Source organism: Pteropus vampyrus, unplaced genomic scaffold, assembly GCF_000151845.1.
Source record: "Pteropus vampyrus isolate Shadow unplaced genomic scaffold, Pvam_2.0 Scaffold1, whole genome shotgun sequence".
NCBI lineage: Eukaryota > Metazoa > Chordata > Mammalia > Chiroptera > Pteropodidae > Pteropus > Pteropus vampyrus.
The window spans coordinates 21713903-21739512 of record NW_011888782.1 but is presented as its reverse complement, the minus strand read 5'-3'; the positions used below and the strand labels follow the sequence as shown (position 1 = coordinate 21739512).

Below are 25610 nucleotides of genomic sequence, written 5' to 3'. Positions count from 1 at the left end.
CCAAGACTCCTCCAGAGCTTCAGACCTATACATCCAACTCCCTCCTGGTCAACTTGACCTGGATGTTCTCATGTACGCCAAGCTCGACATGTTCTAAAGTGAACTTTTTCACCACATCCATGACCTGTGACCACATTGGGAAGGGCTCCATTTGTACCGATCATGTCTGGAAGGCAAGGAAGATATGGTATGGGATGTGTCCTTTATAACCAAGCTCTAGAGTGGACTTTGCCTCTGTCCTTAAAATGAGGTGTTTCGAAAAGATGCTCAATATCGCTAGGTATTAGGGAAATGCAAATCAAAACCACAATGAGATACTATCTCATTGATACACCTGTTAGAATAGCTATAATCAACAGGACAAGTAATAACAAATGTTGGAGAGGATGTGGAGAAATAGAAACCCTCATACACTGCTGGTGGGACTGCAAATTAGTACAGCCGCTATGGAAAACAGTATGGAGGTTCCTCAAAAAACTAAGAATTGATCTACCACATGATCCAGCAATCCCTCTACTGGGTATTTATCCCCAAAGACTTGAAAACTCATATCTGAAAAGATATTTGCACACTGATGTTCATAGCAGCATTATTCACAGAGGCCAGGACATGGAAGTAACCAAAGTGTCCTACCATAGATGATTGGCTAAAGAAGCCATGATACATATATACAATGGAATATTACTCAGCCATAAGAAGAGATGAAATACTGCCATTTGCGACAACATGGATGCACCTTGAAATAATCATACTAAGCGAAATAAGCCAGACAGAAAAGGTTGAAAATCACATGATATCACTTATATGTGGGATATAAACCTAAAAACAACAACCGAACAGGACAAACAAATAGAGACTCATGGACATGGATGATGGACTAGTGGTTACTAGAGGGGAGGGGGAATGGGGGGGAATAAATAAATAAAGTGTTAAAATAAATAAATTTTTCAAGTGAGGTGTTTCAACTTGGTTGCTCATTGGAATCACCTGGGACGTTTTTTGGAAAATGCAGATTTCCAGGCTCCACCCGAAACTCCATGAATCAGAATCCTATGAATTTTAACTAATTTTTTTCCTATTTTTGAATCCCACTAATGGTATCAAGTATGCTAATTAACAAGACATAAATTGCACCACTGGAAATTCATTTCTCATTTCTTATTATACTCAGAAGGAAAGATCAGGGATTGATTTTGAGGGAACGAATGCCTTGGCCATCATTATCACCCTTAACCAGAAAACATCTACTGGCTTAGTCCACTCCACCATTCTCTTAAAATTTAGCAACTCTGGAAGCATTATCCGCTTGATGCCTCCAGATGGAATCTTCCCTTCATTTTGCCTTTCTGGGCATCAGGTGCTTGACTGAAAAGTTTTAATTTGTTCTCATGATTCTGTCCTTTTGGAGAAACTCTCAAATTACTTTCTCTCCAAATCGGAAGCTCAGGGACAGGGAAATAAAAGGCCGGGCAGCCAGGTCACAAACTAAAAGGTGCTGATGTCCATATTGTCTCACACCAACTTTCCATGGGCCCAAAGTCTGCCCTTTAGCCTCAGTGAGGTCCCGAGTTTCCTGCATAAGACTCAGTTCTCCTGACAAGAATCTCATTGTGGAGCCTCCATGCATTATTGATCACCTTTCTGTACTTTTGATAGCTTTTCCCTTTGAACAAATATAATACAGTTACGCTTACCTCATGGGATGTAAAATGTAGGCAATTATAAATAGTAGGTTATTGTCAAATTATTTTAAAACCAGCATGGCAATGTAATTAGACATGCATGTGCTAGAATGTACCACCCCTCAGTTACCTATTCCTCACTATTCTCCACTCTCAATCCCATTTTGACCAATGCCACGGCAGGAGGCTCAACCAGTCACTATATGACAATCCTCACAGAGCAATAGTCTCATAGGTTATCAAGAGCTGACATTTTCTTTTGCACTAGGCAAACATGAAGTTCACTCAACATTATCAGAAATACATTATGTACTGTTTAGGACATAAAACTTTATTTTTAAACAATTCCCATCAAATTTATCTTACTCTCATATGATCATAAAGATAAGGATATTCATTGTGTCATTATAATAACCCCAAACTGGAAACCACTCTCATTTCTACCAATATGAGGCTAATCAAATAAATTATGGTCTATATAGAATACTACATGATCAAAAAGAGCAATCTTCAAGATATAAGTATGCACTATATGCTCCCATTTGTGTGTGTGAAGGGATGTATACACAAAAATAAAGGATAGATTGTTTCTGGGAGGATATACAGGAAACCGACAACAGTGGTTACCTCTGTGGAAAAGAACAGGGAGACGGAGCGGAGGGGAAAGAGAGGAAGAACACGACTTTTCATGTATAGGCTTTTAGCAACCATTTGAATTTTTTTTTACCATCTTCATATATTAACTTAAAAGATATTTTAATGTTCTATTGAAACGTCAAGTATGAATTTCACCATCTAAGAGACTTGAACAAGCCCTTTGTCATTTATGTTTATAATACTATGAGGTCTTTGATGTGACCTCTTTGACTTCCCTGGGTGAGGTTGGGGGAACAAAATTTGGCTTTCTTTTGCCTTTATGTGCTTATTGTTTAAAATCGTTCTGTACCTTTTTCTCCTCTTCTTGTAAATATTAGGAGAAAGAAGTCATTGTTTTTACATTTTATTACACACATTTTGAATTTGCTACCCGTCCTTTCTCCATCCTGTCATGTAAGGAGTGCCACACTCACAAAGGGGCGTTTCTAGCATGCAGGCAGTGAACTTCACTGTGGCTATTAGAAACCTAACTTTATGAAGGTATCTATTAATAAGCAGAGGGGGCAGATTGGGCACCGCCCTTTCATACGAGTAGGCTGTAGCCACATTTTGCTGGTAACTTAATTCCTGATATTTATTTCTTTTAATCGTCTGACTTTAATTTCTCCCTCAGGAGCCACTTTTGGAGAGATGTGTGCTTTTATCACTTTTATTACTCGTGTCTATATTAATTTCCAGTGTATTCCACTGTCTAGGACATGTGGCAACCTTGATAAAGTTCCTATTTGGCTATATTGTCTGAAGTAGTGATTACTGTAATTTTTCTTTTGGTTGCAAAGCAGTTTGGTGTATAGTGATATTTTTACAAATATTATTTCTATGACCTGCAGGTATAAGTTTGTTCTTCTGATAGATTGTCTTCTTTTCTTTGGGTAATCATTTCTTATCTACGCCTTTAAAATATTAGAATTTTATTACAAAATGGTGCAAAAATTTCAACAGTACTGAACTAAAAAGAGGCTATTTCAACCAACTGCCAATCTACACCCTAAACAGAACCAGTATGAATCATTTAGTATCTTACCAGACATTTCCCAAACATATGTAAACACACAGGCATATACAGACATAATCAATCCCTTTTATTAAAAAATTAAACTGTCTCATGCTATTCATACTGTTCTGTTACTTGCATTATTTTCTTTCTCTACAGGGGAATGTTTTAAAGTCAATTCATTTACTTTGAAATTATTTTTTATTTTTTAATCAGTTATCTATCACATAATTTAAATATTAAATAGTACTTAAAGGTTTATGTTAAACAGCATCTCCTTGCCCTGCTTCTAGCTATTCCCCATTCTTCAGTCTCTTCTTTTTGCTGTTTCTTTTGACACTTACCTTTGTAATCCTAAACAATGTTTCTAGTACTAGGTCTAGATTTATCAAGACATACTAGATGAGTATTTGGCTGTCTTAACCTCCCCTCTCAACAAGCACAATAGTTGTTACCCATGTTTGCATAAGCTCCATGATTATAATTATGTAAATATTTTTAACAGCAGTCATGTAGTATATTCTGATTATGAGTCTCCTCTTGCAAAACATTTATTTTTCTCATATTATAATAGCTTTGTGTTTTTATTGCCTAGTTTTCTATCTATGGCTAAATCACCCCACTCCAGTGGCCTCCAAACACAACATTCCATGTTCGTTAAATCTATACATAAGCCTACAACTCTAAGTTTTTCCCAGGTGATCCTCCCAGAGCCCTCCATCTCTGGCTCCACTCTGGACAGTGTCTTCCTAGAATCCCTTTTCACCTGATCCTGGACATACCTTTCATCTTTCTTCTATGTTGGCCCTCCTATTTTCTGTAATCCCTGTCTTCCTGATTTTTGGTCTATGCTCTTGTTCTGATGAACCACGTCCTCCAGTAGCTTCTTGAGAAAAAGTGTAATGGAATTTTTTGAAACCGTATCCAAAACCATCTTTGTTCTGCCTCACACTTGATTGACAGTTTGACTGTCAGATTGGAAATCAGTTTTCTTCAGAATTCTGAAAGCGTTATTCTATTCTCTTCTGGCATCTAAGAAATTTTGCTGTTAAGAAGCCTGATGCTATTTGATGGTAATTCTTTATATATTAACTGTTTTCCTGGAAACTTTTACTAATCTGAAATGTCATGGTAATGTGCAATGGTGATCTCCTAAGCATGTGGAAAAAGTGTCAGGGCCTGGGTATCTAACTGTTCTTGGTACAGACTTTCAACCAACCCCTACTCAAACTATTTAACTCCACACCCATTCAGTCTTACCAGTATATGTTTCTTCTAATTCTTGAGTCTTTCAGGGATTCCATTGCGCAAATTAGCTTGCTTCTCATTAGTAGCCCCACCATAAGACATGCAAGTTTCAGCTGCCACCATTTTGCTAAATCAATTAGCACTCCTCCATCTTTTTATCTCCCAAAATTTTGTGAGCATTTCTTGTACACGGTTGTCTCTTCTGTTCCCTTTGTCCTTAATGGTACTTTAAAAAAAAAATCCTTGTCATTTTAGAGGAATTTTGAGAAGGCACAAAGGTAAACCCGTGTCTAAATCACTGTATTTAACAGGAAGTCTTACACAACACTTAATGAAAGTCTCATTAATACTTTTTGTTATTACCATAGTGTTGAGTTTCAGTCTTAATTTTTGCATTATTATTATCCATCTACTCATCTTTATTACTAAGGCTTCACATTTTGCTTTTGATAAACTTGGAATTGTACTAGAAAATTGGTATTATTTAATTTTCCTTTCTTTTGTATAACTGCGAAATTTCTGTATATTTGCTAAATAACTATACCTAAATGGATCTTGGTTTGGTCAGGTAGATAGGTATGTATGTATGTGTGTACACACACACACACACACACACACACACACACACTAATACCTCACTACCCAGTGACGAATAACACTGACAATATGACATTATCTGGGAGCTTGTGAGAAATGCACTTTCAGGCTCCACTCCAAACTGCTGAATCAGAATCTGCATTTTAACTAGCTCCCCAAGTGATTCACAAGCACAGTCAAGTTGGTGAATTAGTCTAGTACTTCACCATAGCCTGCCTCACTCTCATGTCTCCTCTTCCTGTTCCCATTCCCAGTAGCACCGAAGACATTTTCAAGCAGCTTGCAATTTGAACATCACGAAAGTTACCTTTTCTAACCCTCCCCAGTCTCGTGGGTTTGTCTCAGAGGGTCTCCTCCAGGTCTCTGACACTTAAAGACCTCTGCTCCTCCCAGTGGGAAAAGTCCTGAAAAATACAGGCTCTGGAGCCATGTTACTTGAGTTCAAATTCTGGCTCTACCAGTTACCAGCTATAGGACCTTGGGCAAGCCACATTGCAATGCTGTGCCTCAGTTCCGGCTTCAGTAATAAGCATTTGACGCATGTTAGCTATATCCTCTGAAATCAATGCTTTAGCAACGGAGTATTAAGAAATTTCTCCTTGTCTTCTGCTGAATGGTGTTTCTATCACATAGGTGTGTGAAAGGGATGTTGTATTCATTTGGGCTTTTGCTACTAAATTGACTAGTTCTACCTTATCTTTTGAATCAACGGATTCCCCAAATCTTCTGGACTTGAAGTATCCATCTAGTGATAACACTCTCAGAGCTTCAAGTATGGAGCATCCACCTACTTCAGGGTTCAACAAATATTCTGAGAAAAAGGCTTAGGAATGAGCACAGGGAACAATAGGAGAGGGGGAACAGTTAGAGGGAGACTGGGTGAAAGCTGGAGGGACTTCGGCATTGGTGGGAGGAGAGGGGTGAATGGGGACACATATAGTCTAGTGGGCAGCTGTCTAGTGATAGACTTAACTTTACTAACATTAAGTAGGATGTCAGCTGTAGGTTTTCCATAGATGCCCTTGATCAGACTAAGATTCCTTCTATTCCTAGTTTGCTGTTTTAAATCATAAATCATTGTCGTCGAATGCTTTTTCTGCATGTATTGAAATCATGAGGTACTCTCTTTATTTTGTTAATATGGTAGATTATAGTAATTGACTTTTATTGTTAAACCAACCTTGTATTCTGAGATAAACTCTGCTTGGTCTTATGTATTATGCTCTTTATATATTGCTGGATTCAATTAGCTAATAGTTTAATGATTTTTGTATCTATGTTCATGACGTATATTGATATGTCACTTTCTTTCCTTGAAATGTCTTTAGCCAGTTTTAGTATGGTGGTAATACTGTTCTCATAAAAAGAAAATTGGTGATACCACTTGGTCAGTAAAAAAAAAAGATGAAATATTACCATTGGCAACAACATGGATGGATGGATGGATGAGGATATTATGCTGTGAAATAAGTTAGCTAGAAAAGGACAAAAAACACATGAGTTCAATCCTATGTGAAATATTTTTTAAAAAGAAGAAAAATGAATAAAAACAAACTCATACATATGAAAAATAGCTTGGTGGCTACCAGAGGAGAAGAGAAAACAGGTAAAGGGTGTCAAATGTATGGTGATGGATGGAAACTAGACTTTTAGTGGTGAGCATGCTATAGTGTATACAACTATCAAATTATAATATTGTATACCTGAAACTTAATTAATGTTATAAACCAATGTTACCTCAATTAAAAAAAATTTTTTTGAGAACAAAGTAGTCCCTTTTCCTTATTTTCTGAAAGTCTGTGTAGAACTAAAGCTATTTCTTCCATAACTGTTTGATAAACTCACCAATGAAGCCATCTGGACCTGGAGTTTTCTTTTGTAGGAAGATTTTTGATAACACATTTCTTTGATATAAAGCTCTTCAGATTTTCTATTTCATCTATATCAGTTTTAGTAAGCTATTATTCTTTAAAGAATTCAATGACTTCATGTAATTTACTGGTTTAAAGTTGTCCATAACATTCCTTATTACCCTTTTAATGTCCGTAAGATCTATAACATCCCCCATTTCATTCCTAATAAGAGATAATTTGTTTCCTTTTTCTATCCACTTTTGCTAGAGGTTTAACGTTATCTTCTCAAAGAACCAACTTTTGGCTTTGTTAACTCTATTATTTCTCTGTTTTAAATATCATTGATTTTTGCTTTCTTTTAATATTTCTTCCAATTACTTTGGACTTAATTTGCTTACTTTTTTCTAGTTTCTTCCTTCCTTTCAAATATCTAAATAAAACTATATAATTTAGGAAATAAGTGTAATTCTACTGATTTGGCCTTTTATTATTTCATTTCTGTGTGTTATTCAACTGTGAAAGAAATTATTAAATCTTTTTTAGGAAAAATTTTTTTTAGGAGAATCAGTAAATTCTATCCAGGAAGAGAGTATGTGTATAAATTTAAAGAATGATTATAAAGATATTAAAAGCTTAGCATTCCCATTACATAACTCTTGGTTTTTCATTCCATTCCAAGCTGGGTGTGTGTTAATTCTAAGGATGTTTGAATTTTAAGAACCCTCAGTTCCTGTTTTGGACGCTATGTTGTAATTACTAGTGACTCATTCATCCATGCTCAAGTTTTTGGATGAAAATGAAAGATAAGTGTGACTTCAGTTAATTTTAATGCTTCAACTATACCAACTGCATACACTGTCAAGATGAAATCTTCCTGTAACTAAGTATTTGCATTAATGTAATGAGTAATTTTTCTTTAGTTTCCTTATATTTACCTTTGGAGATCTAAACTCTCCATTTTAATAATTTTTTGAATTCTGATTTTTAAATACCAAAAGAGTTATTGCATATAGATTATTTTCTTTATACTTATTCTGGATAGTACGAAAAATTATTTCCATCACAAAATTACTTTAAGAGTTTTTCTTAAAGGAATGATTATGCTATGAAATAAATTTTTCAAAATCAACCCAAGTCAAAATATTCCTAGTTAAATATACATACAACCAAGTGGATATTTGTATATATTTTTTGAATATTTGTATATTTTAGAAAAGACAATAAAATATTTTTCATAATTCATCTTTGAAAACATAGGTAATTTAATTTCTCAAATTAAATCAGCTAGTAGAAAAAAAATCTAATATATTTTGCATTTAGCCTAAGGTTAGTTTGGAGAATAAGCCTTTTGATTTTTAAATGCCAAATCGGAGAGTTATTTTATTTCATGAGTCAAGAGAGACCCAATTCAATGGAAAATGTGTATCTATACAGATTATTTTTGCTTCCAACAATTTTATCTTTATAAAAAGGTAAAATTTTAAAAATTGTATCTCATTTTAGCATTATACTTTTTAAAACCCAGTATTTTGGCATAAGACAAATTTATAGTTAAATACTTCAAAACATACTATGGCATGTATTATTTTCTCATGGGGCATCAGGTACTAATGTGTACATATGAGTTTGTTAAAATAATAGAGATCGTATGAAAATCAGCACGATACTTCATTTATTTATTGTATAAGTTTGGCAAACAGCACAAAAAAAAACTGCAACATTTTAAACATGTAAAAAAGTCAAATGCTGAACAGTACTGGAGTTTTTTTTTTTTTTTTTTTTACATAATTAGTAATAATAAGCACATGTAAGATTCAGCAAAGCTAGCAAAATGAGAGTGCTTGGCTTCTGAACATAGACTACAAAAACACACACCAAAAAACAATATAATTTATCTTCACAAAAATTACAGCCAAGCAATAGAAAAGGAGGATGTTAATAATGAAGATACTAACAGATATGTTCACTACATAAATCTTATACATTGAAATGCTACATCTTATACCCTGAAATGCCATGTGTAGAGAGCCAAGCAGAGTAAATTTAGGCTCATCACTGAGGTTTAGAATTATTTGGGAAGAATTTAATGCTTATATGTAACATTCTCAATTAAAACCTTCTATATAGCAATTCCTAGATCATAACAACGTACTTCATTATATATCTGAGAAGTTGAGTCTTCTTTGTTGGCAGTATAAAATTTCTGACCAGTATCAAAATTCTGGTAAAACACAAACGGAAGGCATTTTCTAGTGTATGCAAATGTTACAGGGGGCATCAATGAATGTGGGAGAAAATTTTAGATCTCACACTAAGTTTCTGCTGAGCTTTGTCAAACCAAACAGCTCAACTATAAGGCAAGAAAAAATAACCCCCTATAACAGATTCGTGAGTCTTACCAAGTAAAGACAGGAATCCAATCTTAGGAGAAAACTCCCTACATAAACAGATTTGAAACAGCTGGCATGGAAATGAACATCTAGAAATTATCTAACATCTTGACAGTCATTGGTTCAGAAGCCTGATAAACAATCTGTTGGTATATTTTATCAAATTAACTTTTTGAAATCAGCACCAGTCCCCAAAACCTCAAATTATAATATTTAATCTTCATTAAAATACATCCTTTTGTGCTATATTAACACAACTACAATCAAATTATAGAAAGCTGAATTTATTCAACATACATTTTTGTATATACTAGGTAGCAACTTAAATTTTTTTTTATTTACTTGTGCTTCTGTTTTGGGGCACTTTGATTGAAGAGAAATTCATTTCACAAGATTACATCTTGCTAAAGCATTCCTTAGCATTGGTCCAAACTTGAATTCCCTTTAAAAAAAAAAAAAGGAGCTTAAAAATGTGATTTTGGAAGTATTCTGAAAACCCAAGTATCTGGCTTGCTAGTATGCTAAATTTTATGTTTATATCTTCTACTACAGATATCAGCTAAATGAAGGATTTACTTTAACAAACTATATCATAATCTCATTTTTCCCAAAATAATCTTTGAGCTGTTTTTCAGTCAAAGTGTCCATCACTGTTAGGAATGGTGTTTTACTGCCCTGTCCAAGAACATCCATCATATAATCAAAGTAATGTTGTTAGTATATATTTAATCTTTTTTAGGAAAAATTTTTTTTAGGAGAATCAGTAAATTCTATCCAGGAAGAGAGTATGTGTATAAATTTAAAGAATGATTATAAAGATATTAAAAGCTTAGCATTCCCATTACATAACTCTTGGTTTTTCATTCCATTCCAAGCTGGGTGTGTGTTAATTCTAAGGATGTTTGAATTTTAAGAACCCTCAGTTCCTGTTTTGGACGCTATGTTGTAATTACTAGTGACTCATTCATCCATGCTCAAGTTTTTGGATGAAAATGAAAGATAAGTGTGACTTCAGTTAATTTTAATGCTTCAACTATACCAACTGCATACACTGTCAAGATGAAATCTTCCTGTAACTAAGTATTTGCATTAATGTAATGAGTAATTTTTCTTTAGTTTCTTTATATTTACCTTTGGAGATCTAAACTCTCCATTTTAATAATTTTTTGAATTCTGATTTTTAAATACCAAAAGAGTTATTGCATATAGATTATTTTCTTTATACTTATTCTGGATAGTACGAAAAATTATTTCCATCACAAAATTACTTTAAGAGTTTTTCTTAAAGGAATGATTATGCTATGAAATAAATTTTTCAAAATCAACCCAAGTCAAAATATTCCTAGTTAAATATACATACAACCAAGTGGATATTTGTATATATTTTTTGAATATTTGTATATTTTAGAAAAGACAATAAAATATTTTTCATAATTCATCTTTGAAAACATAGGTAATTTAATTTCTCAAATTAAATCAGCTAGTAGAAAAAAAATCTAATATATTTTGCATTTAGCCTAAGGTTAGTTTGGAGAATAAGCCTTTTGATTTTTAAATGCCAAATCGGAGAGTTATTTTATTTCATGAGTCAAGAGAGACCCAATTCAATGGAAAATGTGTATCTATACAGATTATTTTTGCTTCCAACAATTTTATCTTTATAAAAAGGTAAAATTTTAAAAATTGTATCTCATTTTAGCATTATACTTTTTAAAACCCAGTATTTTGGCATAAGACAAATTTATAGTTAAATACTTCAAAACATACTATGGCATGTATTATTTTCTCATGGGGCATCAGGTACTAATGTGTACATATGAGTTTGTTAAAATAATAGAGATCGTATGAAAATCAGCACGATACTTCATTTATTTATTGTATAAGTTTGGCAAACAGCACAAAAAAAAACTGCAACATTTTAAACATGTAAAAAAGTCAAATGCTGAACAGTACTGGAGTTTTTTTTTTTTTTTTTTTTACATAATTAGTAATAATAAGCACATGTAAGATTCAGCAAAGCTAGCAAAATGAGAGTGCTTGGCTTCTGAACATAGACTACAAAAACACACACCAAAAAACAATATAATTTATCTTCACAAAAATTACAGCCAAGCAATAGAAAAGGAGGATGTTAATAATGAAGATACTAACAGATATGTTCACTACATAAATCTTATACATTGAAATGCTACATCTTATACCCTGAAATGCCATGTGTAGAGAGCCAAGCAGAGTAAATTTAGGCTCATCACTGAGGTTTAGAATTATTTGGGAAGAATTTAATGCTTATATGTAACATTCTCAATTAAAACCTTCTATATAGCAATTCCTAGATCATAACAACGTACTTCATTATATATCTGAGAAGTTGAGTCTTCTTTGTTGGCAGTATAAAATTTCTGACCAGTATCAAAATTCTGGTAAAACACAAACGGAAGGCATTTTCTAGTGTATGCAAATGTTACAGGGGGCATCAATGAATGTGGGAGAAAATTTTAGATCTCACACTAAGTTTCTGCTGAGCTTTGTCAAACCAAACAGCTCAACTATAAGGCAAGAAAAAATAACCCCCTATAACAGATTCGTGAGTCTTACCAAGTAAAGACAGGAATCCAATCTTAGGAGAAAACTCCCTACATAAACAGATTTGAAACAGCTGGCATGGAAATGAACATCTAGAAATTATCTAACATCTTGACAGTCATTGGTTCAGAAGCCTGATAAACAATCTGTTGGTATATTTTATCAAATTAACTTTTTGAAATCAGCACCAGTCCCCAAAACCTCAAATTATAATATTTAATCTTCATTAAAATACATCCTTTTGTGCTATATTAACACAACTACAATCAAATTATAGAAAGCTGAATTTATTCAACATACATTTTTGTATATACTAGGTAGCAACTTAAATTTTTTTTTATTTACTTGTGCTTCTGTTTTGGGGCACTTTGATTGAAGAGAAATTCATTTCACAAGATTACATCTTGCTAAAGCATTCCTTAGCATTGGTCCAAACTTGAATTCCCTTTAAAAAAAAAAAAAGGAGCTTAAAAATGTGATTTTGGAAGTATTCTGAAAACCCAAGTATCTGGCTTGCTAGTATGCTAAATTTTATGTTTATATCTTCTACTACAGATATCAGCTAAATGAAGGATTTACTTTAACAAACTATATCATAATCTCATTTTTCCCAAAATAATCTTTGAGCTGTTTTTCAGTCAAAGTGTCCATCACTGTTAGGAATGGTGTTTTACTGCCCTGTCCAAGAACATCCATCATATAATCAAAGTAATGTTGTTAGTATATATTTCAAATACAACCGATAAAATGGAACACACCAATTTGGAACTTTAGATGAATGCAGACTCAGTAACTGGTATTTTGGTTATGACATTTCTTTCAAAATTAAGTAAAGCAATTGGGAAATATTCTGGAAAGGAAGAAGAATGAGCTTTAAAAATGAAAACGATAAATACTTTGGTCCAAATAGGAGAAATTAGTTTTAAAGAACTTTGTAAGCACTTCTGTACTTATACCTTCACTGAAACCGAAACCTACCTTTTTGCACATACTGATCTGCATGACTGCATAGCTTATGAGGGCCTCCTTTAAATCATGGTTCTTTTGTTCTTTGAAGCGTTCAATATCGGCCCAAGCATTTTTCACAAATTCTCTGAAATAAAGAGTATGACCATTATTATTATTATTTTAAGTAAACTATTTTATAAATTCACATAACCAGTTCTCATTTGAGTTTTTTATTTGTCTATATAGAGGAAAAAGGTATTGCTTATATAAGATAGTTTTATTTTTTCTTCCTAAAAACTAGTGTGAGAAAAAGCAAATATTCTTCTACATTTTATTAATCTATATTTTTGCCCTAAGAATTCCAGCTTCAAATTATTCCTATAAAACAGATATAGATGGCTCCTTGAACCAGCTCACAAGCCTAACAGATGCCACATGAAGTTGCCTTGCTGGGGTCACTGGAAAATGGACCCTCTTTTTGACAAGATGGATTATGTATCACATTTATCATGTCCTTGCTTTAAACGGCAACTAGAGTTTTAAAAATTCTGAGAGTTTAGTTTGACTTATTTGATGCCGGCAGTTCTAAAAATTAACAAAACCACCTCTAAACCACTGATACACTCTTTGCCTTGGTCTACTCACTGCCAAATGAAAATAAGAAAAATGAAACAAACAGTGACGGCAGACCTTTAGAAACTGAATTTCTAGAAAGATTTACAGAATAATTATATGCCAACCCCTATGCAAGGCGCTGGGACATAAAGATGAAAAAGACATAGTCACTGATGTCGAAGGCCTCATAATTTAGCCAGGGACTCACACACACAGAACAACTAACTGTTATCCAGTACAAAACTGCCACACTACAGTGACATGAGCCAAGTGCTACAAGAGCCTGCGAGGATAAGAGAAGGCTTCACAAAGAAAGTACACCAAAAGAGCTAGGCACTGAACAATGATCAGGCTTTTGTTAAATGACAGAAAAGAAAAGGCAGAGGAAATGTGCTAAGGATAAAAATCTTGAAAAGTACAGGAAAATATTATGAAGCTGAAACTCTCTTCTTCCTCTTTCTCATATGCTAAAACAACTGTTTCTGTAACATGATGTTTGATGAATCAAATTTCTTAGGAATTCCATCTTCGTTTTGGGAGAACAGGCTATATCTGGGGATGCTAATGAAGCTGGGAATTGTTATAAAGCAACTATCTGCCACGTAGTCTGCAGGTCTAGCTTTGTTAAACATCTCAGCATTTTTACCTGCCTTCCAGGTTTTTAGACTTCAGCTGTTGTTCTCCTTCACTTATTTGCTCTTCAAGCACTTTTATTCTGGCTTCTCTTTGCTCAGGAGTTTCTTGACCAAAGAGCTTGGTAGTCATTCCCTTCAAAGAAAATGTTCTCACAGTCTAAAAAGAAAAAGAAACAGATGAATGGTAAACAAAATATGATGTATACATACAACAAAATATTATTCAATCATAAAAAAGGAAGAAAATTGACATATGCTCTAAAATGGATAAATCTTGAGGATATTATGCTAAAGAAAATAAGCCATTCAAAAAAAGATAAATACTGTATGATTCTACTTATAGGAGATATCTAGAGTAGTGAAATTCACAGACAGAAAATAGAATGGTGTTGCCAGGGATTGGGGGAAGAGGGAAATTGACAGTTGATGCTTAATGGGTATAGTTTCAATTTTGCAAGATGAAAAGAGCTCTGGAGACTGGATGCACAACAATGTGAATGTACTTAATACTACTGAACTGCACACTTAGAAATAGTTAAGATGACAAATTTTGTTATGTACATTTTACAATTAAATATTTTTTAAAAAAGGAAATAGAAAACTTTTGCCATTTCCCCCCTAGCTCAGACAAAAGCACCATAAGCCTTATAACCAAGAAGCTCTTAATATGATTGCTAACACTGGAATAATATGAAATAGTCAAAAAGGGTAAAATTCTGACTGAACTTCTTAGGTGAATGAAAAATTTCTGGCTGAAGTATTAGGCAAGTTATTTCTTTATATTGGTGGTCATATCTTTTAAAATTACTCTGTAACACTTCTGTGTATTTATCCTAAGAAACCCAAAACACTACTTTGGGCCATGTGCATCCTCCATACGTTCACTGTAGCATTATTTACAATGTACCAAGATACAGAAACAACCTGAGTACCATCAATGAATGAATGGATAAAGAAGAGGTGGTACACATATACAACAGAATATTACTCAGCCATAAAAAAAAGAATGAAATCTTGCCATCTACAACAACATGGATAGACCTCAAGGGTATCATGCTGAGTGGAGTAAGTTAGACAGAAAAAGACACATGCCATATAATTTCACTTATACGTGGACTCTAAAGAACAAAATAAATGAACAAACGAAACAGAAACAAACTCATACAGAGAACATTTTGATGGTTGCCAAATGCAATAGGGATTGGGTGAACAGGTGCAAAATGGGAAGGGATTAAAAAGTACAAATTGGTAGTTACAAAATAGTTATGGGGATGTAAAGTACAGCATAAGAAATATAGTCAATAATATTGTAACAACTATATATGGTATCAGATAGGTACGAGATTTATCAGGGTGACCACTTTATACGTTATAAAAATGTCTGATTACTATGTTATATACCTGAAACTAGTATAATATTGTATGTCAACTGTAACTGAAAAATAAAATAAAAATAAAATAAAATTACTGACATAAAAGATAAAATTCAACAGGCAAAAATGGAGATAAACCAAACTAAAGAAAACATACTTAAAATCAGCATAACTCACACTGAGACTTGAGCATCTTTAATAAAATAGGATGCCTAAGCCCAAGCCTCAAGCTTCACTGCTTTTACACTTCTTCACTCTCTGGAGTTGACTGAAGGAAACACTTTTCCCTTCATATGCAGGAGGAGAGAACCGAGCTCCCTGAAAATGGCCTGGGAATTCCCTTTGACTTTTAAAAATAAATTAAGACTACTGTATATCTATTTCACGGTCAAAGGTCTTTTCCCACATATATCAATGACTTTTCATACACGTAGCAAGTGGATAACCTATAAGGACTTTTAAAACTAACATAGTTGTCAACTATGAAGTGACTTATAAATTATAAACGGTAGCATTGTCGGGGCTTCATTACTTCCAGATTGTGTGCTCTTACTGTGAGAGCTAATTTATTCCAATAAAAGGCCGACTGTAAAAATGACCTGAGTGTAATACAATAAGATATGGAATTTTCTTCACAAGTACTCACTGTAAGCATTCAAGAATAAAGTACACAAAAAGTTCCTTGTTAGAGAGAGGCACTCATTCTAACTGGGTACGGCTTTTCAAAGAAAATTAAAATTTCTCTAATATATCTTATAAAATTAAACCTGACAAAGGTCATTATTTCAATCCCAAAGAATAAGGTTTTTCCACTTGGACTTTATCAGAAATGAGATGACACTTATTACACAGAGCAACCTTAGCAAAATTTCTTATAATACCATATAATACAGCTTACATCTTTTTATATCAAGATCACAACCCAAAGAATTATAAAGTTGCCCACAAATTATTCCTCTGTAAAAACTAAAGGCATCCTGAGTATTACAACTGCAGCCCATTCCACATAAGGCTTGATACAACAATACCAGAGACCTAAGTGGAAAAACACTCACCCCAGTTGCCAGTTCCTCACACTGCTGCTTCTTGGATGCTAAGTCCTGAGCAGCCATCTCCAAGTCATACTGCATGAGTTCGTGTTTCCTGCACACAGCGCTAGGGATGAAAAAAAGTGTTGCTATTTAATTTTTGTGGCTTCTCTTTGAACATGTTCGAATTTTTTTCATGGGTAAAAAGGAGACATTACAATGTTTACTAAGGTCAAAACTTGTGTACCCAGAATTTTCAAGTTTAAATGCAGTAACCCAACATTAAAAACTAAACATAGCTAAACCTAAGCATAAAAACCTTATATATGTAAAACAAAAATAGGCTTTTTCTAGATATTTAAATTTTTTTTTATAAACATACTATTATCACATCATAAAAAAAAAGAATCTTCGTATAACACAGAAACTAATGCTATAATCTCACATAGACACTGAATATTCTTTGAAAAGATATCTCAAAGTTCTCTTCTTTTTTATTTAGAAATGTCTTAGTTTTTTTTTTAATCATAAAAGTAATCCATGCTCACTGGAAAAAAAAAAAAAAGGTTCTAATACAGAAATGCATAAAGAAAACTTTCAAGATTCCTCTCTTTTCTCCAATCCCACTATCCAGACAAAATCCATGTTAATAGATAGTGTATGTCCTTCCAGACTTTAGCTAGGCATTTATAAATACACATATCTACATGCCCTAAGTGATTCCACATCTTTTCTTACTTAACTACATACCATGAACTTGTTTCCATATCAATATACATTAACCTTTTCCATAATTTTTAAGAGCTACAGAAAATTCCACTGTATTCACAGCAACTTTCTTTTCCTTTGTAACTTAAAAATACCTTGGTGAACTTTTTACTACTCAAAGCTCTATAAGGGAAAAGGCTAACGATATATTTTCACACTAGTTACTGAACTGGTTACTGAATGGATACTGCTCCGCTGTTTTACTAACAGAATTTTTATACTGCTGTTAAAAAGTGACAGGAAAATGACCAAAAGTAGCTACAACCAAAAGCCACCTATTACAGGAAAATGATTCACTTTTCTAAAATAGAAAAAACACAGTAACTTCTTAATTAACTATGACTATCTACCAGAGCTCTGTTTGTCTCTGCAGGAGATACCATAAACACAGGAGACAAAGTTCTGATAGTAAGTAGTTTTACAACCTTACTGAGGACATAAGATAATGCAGTTACGGAAAAAATTACCGAATAAAAATGGCAATATACAACCTAGGAACAGATAGTGGTATACACACTCAACCTGTTCTTTGTTTTCAATCTTCAGACTAAAAAAAAGTAGAAACAACAACATACAGACAGATGCCGGAGACTAACAGTTTTTTGTCAATATAACGTCTCAAGGGCAGGGACTGTCTTAAATTTCTTTGTCTATCATTCTGCAACACAGAGGAATAAAAAGAAACCTCATTCAATATGTGGAATAACAAATTCGTTTAAAAATCACCTTACTATCTCTATTTTTAAGTACATTTATAGAGAGTGGTGACCAGCTACAGGGCTACAGCTGGAACACAACACTCACCGTAGTGCTTCTGCATAAAAAAGATACTCCTTTAACTGATCTGCATAATGTTCTTCATCTTCCAAAATATCATCAATAGAAGACGCATACCTGTTTAAAAAAAAAAAAAAAAAACACTACAGAAGTAACTTTTATCAGGACATAAAGTGCCAGTGTTCTAAAGAAGAGCTATTCAGAGTGTGGTCCATAGACCACTTGCTACCTATCAGTGACAGAAAGAACAGAAAGTGAGAATAAGCATTAAGAACCATTTGTAGCAATTTTTAATTACCAAGACAATTTTACTGAATTTTACCAAGATGTTTCAATCAGCAATGACTTGGAAGAAAGAAAGAAAAAAAAAAAAGATCCTTCTTACAAGTAGCTGAAGATGCACTGTAAGACTGTAATATTTTTTTTTCAAAGATATTATAAAAGGGCTACAAAATCTGTAGGAAGAGTAACAGTTTAGTATAACTGATGTACACAGTGTTCGTCCATAGTAACTACATAGAGTAATACCAAAAAACTACCAAAGGAAAAGTCAAGCAAAAAAAGATTACAGAAAATTTTAGAAACCTTACTTCCTTCTAATTCTCAATAGCAAATTCTACTTTGATACAGACAAACTCCTCATTGTCATGCCATTCTCGTTCCTGGCTCTGAGTCTTTCCTTGTCAGAAATGCAATGGCTCTCCACATTGCTTCTCCAAATCTTACAAGTACATGTCTCAACACCTGTAGGAAATCTCAGACTACTTTAGTCTTTATTCTTCACTCTACTTCTGACCTCTTGGCAACAATTTAGAATTTAAACATTATCAAAGTAACATCTTGAGTACTGGTTTTACTTCTCTGATCACATTATAAATTCTGTAAGGATATGGGCTACTTCATTTACTACTTCTGTGTGGTATAATGGTCATGCTTTTTTCAAATTAACTTTGATTTCTTAGCATGGGAATAAAAGAAAAATGTAGTTTATGTTCCCAGGCCTGCTTTATGTAGGTAAAGTTTACTGAAGTTCTAAAAATAAATAAGTAAACTTAAGTTAAGGTTCACTGAAAAGCAATGTGCTTACAGGATTTATAAAAGTAGACAAATTATATATTCCATAATTATAAATTTACATTTGTAGAGTGTGGAATTTCTTCTATGTGCCCCAAAAAAGTCTTAAGAATTACTATTTTGAGTAGGAAAAGCTGCCTTTAGTTCATTAATCTATGATTCTGAAAGAGTTAATGTTAAGGAAACCAAAAAGAACCATAGGGCTGGTGGCTTGAACATAGAAATAAATAGTACAATATTGGGTAGAAAAGTATAAGTGGTAAAGGATTTTTGCTATCAGTACTGAGATTAATTTTATCTTAACACTTTAAATAAATCAATTGGAAGGATAATCCTAAATTCCTGCAAATATTGAAAATATTTTGTCAACAGAGTGCAGAAAAACTTAACAAACTGGTTGAAAAGTAGCCAGTTAGCTTGAATATAAGCCAAAGGAAAATAATACTTAGATTTTTGGATTTTTATTGAGTTGTAATTATTTACATATTGTGATTGAAAATGTTTACTCCCAGTCTGTGGCCTGTCTCTTCATTATCTTAATTGTGAGTGTATGTGTGTGGTAAAATATACATAACATAAAATTTATCTTAACAATTAAGTGTACACTTCAGTGGCATAAAGTATATTCACACTGTTGTACAACCATTATCACTGTCTAACTTCAGAACTTTTCATCTTCCTCAAATGAAACGAAACTATAACCACCAAACAGTAACTCCCACATTCCTCTCTCCCTGAATAGGATCTTTTGATAGGCAGTTTTTACTTTTGATGAAGAACAATTTACCATTAAAATTTTTTCTTTTCATGTTCTCTTTAAGAAATCTTTGCTTACTCAAAGGCTGCAACAACATTTTCCTATGTTTTCTACTAAAAGCTAAAATTTTAACTTTTACACTTATGTATACGATCCAAATTAAATTAGCTTTTAGGTAAGATATGAGATATGGCTCAAGGTTCATTTTTCCCCCCAAGTAGATATCCAGTTATTTCCAGAACCATTTCTTGAAATCGACTATATGAATGTGGGTCTGCTTTTGACTCCATTCTGTTCCACTGATATGTTTATCTCAATACCTTACTATTTTGATAATTATAACTTTATAGTAAATTTTGAAATCAGGTAACATATTCCAGGTAATATATTCTTGGTTTTTTTCCAAGATTGTTTTAGCTACTCTAGATCCTCTGAATTTCCATACAAATTTTAGAATCAGCTTACAAATTTTTATTTAAAAAAATCACTGGAATTTTGATAGGGATTGCAATCTGGGAAAAATGGTCATATTAAACACTACTGAGTCTTCCAATCCATGAAAGTGGTTTATCTCTCCATTTATTTAGGTCTTTCTCTCAGCAATATTTATATATAAAGTTTTCAGTGCAGAGGTTTTACACATCTTTCATTAATCTCTAAGTATTCTGTTTTGATGCTATTATAAGTAGCATTGTTTTAAAATTTTTATTTTCCAATTGTTGCTAGTGTGTAAAAATAATTTTTTATATATTGATCCTGTATCCTGCATCCTTGTTAAATTCAGTTGTTAGTTCTGTTTTTGATTGATTCTTTATGATTGTCTGTGTAAAAGATTCTGTTGACTACAAATAAAAATGGTTTTACTTCTTAGATTTTTGGCTCTTGTTTGGTATTCCTGCCTCACTGCAAAACTAAGACCTCTAGGACAATGTTTACTATAAGTGGTGAGAGCAGACAGCCTTGGCTTGTTCCTCATCTTAGAAGAAAGCATCAATATTTCGCTATTAAGTACAATATTAGCTTTAAGTTTTAGACTGAGAAAATTCCTTTTTTTCTAGTTTGATGAGAATTTTTACTGTGAATGAATACTGAAATGTTTTTTCTACACATATTGAAATGAACATACAGATATTCTTCTTTATTTTGCTAATATGTGAATCAGACTGATTGGTTTTTGAATGTTAAATTAACCTTGCATTGCTGAGATAAACTCCTGTACACACAAAGCATGATAATAAATGCCAGTAAACCTGATAAAAACAGAGCAGACAATCACTAATACTTCACCGCTAATCTTCACCTCAGGTTTTACCTTAAATTCTCTAGGTACTTACACATCCATATGATGACCGGCACTCTGTAGTCCATCACCCATTTCTTTTTCTATAGCACTCCATTCACTAGGAAGAAAAAGACAAAACCAAAAACATGAATTAGATATGGAACATTAAATGGAATCTTGTTAAAGGTTTTTTCCTATTTAGCTTTTAAACTATATATGGTATCTGTATCTGGATTTATTCTGTGATGCAAATATGCTGCTTTCTCTTTAAGTTTAACAACTAAAAGCAAGTAAAGGCTTTAAAATGTTAGTTCAAAAGTTGATACCTGCTACTGTTAAGTGCAAAGTAAGTATCATACAAAACAGCTTCTGCTTATAAATAACTTTCTCAGGGAGGGTGCCTATTTAAATCAATTGTGGAGCTTTAGAAGCTATGGATGCTGGCCCTGCTCTTGATCAACTTGATCAGAACCTCTGGGGTAGAGCCGAAGTATGATATTTTTAAACATGCCACAGAGGATTCTGATGAACACATCTGATTACATGCCACTGTGTAACAGCTAAAAGAAAAAGACGATGGTACAGTAACAGGTGCACAATGAAATTTCAGTAATTTGAACTACTATTTCATAAGAAAATCTACCAGAAACCATGAATCATTTTGTCATTTCTGTGAAATGCTGCAAATAAAAATTCCTTTTTATGGAAGTTATACATGTAGATTATAACAAACTGAAAATAAATCTATGTAGTATAGTGGTTTAATGATTTCAAACGCACATTTTTACTACTTAAATAAAGTTGTTTTAAGTCACTTGTTTATGACAAAGACAAAAAGAGGTTTTTTTAGAACTTGATTTGAAACAAGAATAAATTAAGTGGTTTAAGATGTTATCATCTTATGTTGATAAGCTCCTCAGCTGAGCAGACACTGGATTATAAATACTGAGTTTTATAGTATTATAAGCTCTCAAATAGTGAGGACTATTTGAGAGCTTTGGTTTTGGTGAGGGGACTCTTCACTAACAAAAAAATTCTCCGAAGTCTCTTGGGGAATTAGCTCCTGCTGTATTAAGAGTTACTCTTTTAAGGACAGTGGCTCACTGGCCCCACAAGGAAGTCAGCCTGCCTGCCAACACCAGCTTTTCTGTTCCCTAGCAACGTGCTCTAGCAACAGGGGACGTCTGCTTTTGCGCTGCCAACTAGAAATCAGCTCTTGGTTGGTCACTGCCTCATACAAAGAGGTATACCTCGTATTAAATTTGTACTTTATTCCTTCGTCTCCCCTTGCCTAGAACTATAGTGTAATTAATCTGTCATTTGTTTAAAGTTTGTCATTTCTTTATTTGGCTTATTAGAAAATATTCTTTATTGGCTAGTATCCTGTATGCTACTGGTTTTTGAAATTATTATCATTCCCACAGCTAACCTGTGCTAAATAAATTGCTGCCAAAGACAACTCAGTTTCTTGGCATAATTTTTGTTGCCTCCACAAAACAATCTATAATCCAAAATATTGAGATAACGTAAGTTGATATGTTTCCTTCTAGTCTTTTTATTTACTGACTTTAATGTGTCTGAGATCATATAACATATGTAATTTTGTACCATGCATTTCCCCCTTAACAGTATTTTCCCGTATTATTAAAATAATCTGTTCTAAGCAGTTTCAGATGGCAACTCATAGTTCTTTAAACCATTTTCCTGGCAATTCAGGTTGTTTCCAATTTTTCTGCTATGTAAAGAATGTATGATAAATATCTTCAATTGCACCATAAAAGAACATCTTAAATACTATTATTCTGTTAACCTATAGTTTTTAGACACTGTTCTTGAAATGTCAGATATGCTTATAGTACTAGAAGGAAAAAAGTCACATGGTTTTTAATATTGTCAAGGAAGCAAAACAAACATAAATCACCTATATAACAGTACAGTTATGATTAAGTAACAAAATAAGTAAGACTCCCTTTGATAATCTTCCCTCATGTTTACTCTCAAAATAGTAATAACAACAGTTAAACTTTCTTTTAGTGCTTTGCTGTTTTTCCAAATGGATTTTTAACAATCTCTAGCTATGTTATCTAAGTTCTAAAGCCATATTTCTAATGCCTAGAGAACAGTTCTGCCTTTATATACCTCTGTCATTTCAAATTAGAAGTATCCAAAGCTCAGTTCTCCACATGAAAAAGAAGACAATTCTGCATTTGTATAACTTTGTCACTTCCAATTCAACATATCCAAAGCCCCTTTCTTCACATGAAAAAGAAAATCTAGGGGTTTTGGCAGATTACCAGCATAACTAGCCATGTGTAAGGTAGCAATCAGAGTTAATGTAACTATAGCTCATGTTAATAGAATTAATGGACAGTCCAGATCAACCATCTATTAGATGTCCTGCAAGTTATTTCATACATCTAATCTTTGAGCACCTTTTTATGGGATACCAACTCAAGGTCAAGATAATCAAATTCAATTCCTTTTTTTTTTAACAAACAAGACTAAAATCTAGTTCAAGGAAGGTATGACTTACACTTAATCATCTTCATAGTCTTGTTAAATGGTTTAGTGCCTGATAAATACTTGGCATTTATAGTTGGCACGTAAAATAAAAGAATGAACCAATAAATGAACTAATAGATGTGAGGAGAGAAACATGTACTGAGTTCTACATATCACCACTGCTAGGCACAAGACCTCTCCCCTCATGGTACATGTGGTCTGGCCCTGTGCTACTCAAACCGTGGTCTAGCAGCAGCGTCACCAAGAAACTTGTTAGAAACGCAGAATCACAAGAACCAGTCCATTATCTACTGAGTCAGAACATTTATTTTAACAGTTTTCTAGGTGACTTGTAAGCCCATTCAAATGTAAGCAGCACTAGCTAAACAAAGGTTCTAACCCAGGGTCCATGGATATTTCTATGATTGGAAATAGAAAATGTTAACCAGTTTGGTGGGAACAGGGGGAAACTATTAACATATGAAGAGCTATTAAAGGGTAGAAGGACTTAGCTTTAACTTTATAAGCTATATAATTACTATAGTAAAGTACTTAATGGGTGGCTGATGGTCCTCAATAAACCAGATCAAAGAGGTTCACTGATCTTTGCAGCATCTTATGAAGACTTTAAACGTTTTCCCTAAGGGAGGAAAATCACAAATAGACAACTCAAAATCCATCCTCACCTTTTGGATTAAGAACCCTGAACTATAAAACCACCAAGGTCCCTCCTGCTCTAGTATTTTACGATTCCGTTAAAGAAAGGAAAAGACTCCAAGAATGTGGGAAGCAGCAAGATTTGGGGCATTGAAAATATTATTATCACAAAAATAGAGATTTAGAGCTAAATTTAGTTCTCCCAATCTGGTGTTTATCAGGGATAGAGGCACAAGAGGGAAAGCCTCCAACCCAAAGCAGGCCTGTGGTAAAAGGTTTTGTTTATACTTCTGTATAAGATTTCATTTAAGCAAAGTTCCAGGCTAAGAAAGGGTTTGAAAATCACTCTCCTCATTTCACCCCACAATTGAATAATGACAAGGAAAAAAGTTCTGAAATATCCTAAACTTAAATTACAGCAGGCAGGAGGGTGGAAGAGACAAGAGAGATTAACCAAGCTGCAGGCCAAAACCAACAAAAGACTGCTTACAGTCCTGAATGTAAATTGAAATTGTGAATTAACTTCCAGGTGGCTATTCCCTCTAGAGAAAATAATCTAGTAGCAGACCATCAGGTACCACCAGGTGCCACCACATCTTGCTTAGGCATGAACTTTCTGGACTACTACTCACAACCAATCCAAAATAGCAAACACTTTTTCCTTACGGATTATGCATGTACCTCAGAACTAGCCCTGCTTCCCCTTCTCACACTCCCTCTATGTAAATTCTTTCAAAATAAAGTGTTTATTCTCCAGACTTAATGTATAAAAGCCCAGTCAGCTTCAGGACAGCAGCTGTGATGTCTTCTCCATCTAGCTCTGCTGATGATGATTTTTACTGCATGCCCCAGGACCTGATCCTTTTTATGGCTAGCATATGGCTCAATAAAATCATTCTTTCAAAAAAATTTGTGGCAGTTAAGGGTTTTATTTTATGACAGACACTTAAAATTAGGCTCAGAGATCTAATATGGTTTACTCAAAGTCACACTTAAAATTAGGCTCAGAGATCTAATATGGTTTACTCAAAGTCAAGCAGCTGATGAGAGACAGAGCTAAGATTAGCATCAACTGCCAATAGTGTTCTATCTACTAATCCCAACCTACAACACCTCTGGTTTTTGATTTTATTATAAAGAGCTCTTTACCTCCACTTACCATGTACACAGCCAAAAAAATTTTTAAAGTA

General features: G+C 33.5%; 1 protein-coding gene across 4 annotated transcripts in view; it reads right to left on the bottom strand.

Annotated features, from left to right (window-relative positions):
- Nucleotides 1-11272: 11272 nt before the first annotated feature.
- The window catches only part of SNX4 (sorting nexin 4), a 51970-nt gene continuing 37632 nt past the window's right edge, over nt 11273-25610 (bottom strand). For 3 of the 4 annotated variants that reach the window (XM_023538573.1, XM_011367391.2, XM_011367552.2), the window contains 6 exons: nt 21314-21379; nt 18176-18265; nt 16631-16730; nt 14214-14359; nt 12983-13097; nt 11273-12449 (listed from right to left, as the gene is read on the bottom strand). In XM_023538573.1, the coding sequence (XP_023394341.1) occupies nt 12402-12449; nt 12983-13097; nt 14214-14359; nt 16631-16730; nt 18176-18265; nt 21314-21379 (565 nt within the window). In that variant the 3' untranslated portion in view covers nt 11273-12401. The remainder of the gene's footprint in view (nt 12450-12982; nt 13098-14213; nt 14360-16630; nt 16731-18175; nt 18266-21313; nt 21380-25610) is intronic. The other variant, XM_023538613.1, reaches the window with a different exon arrangement.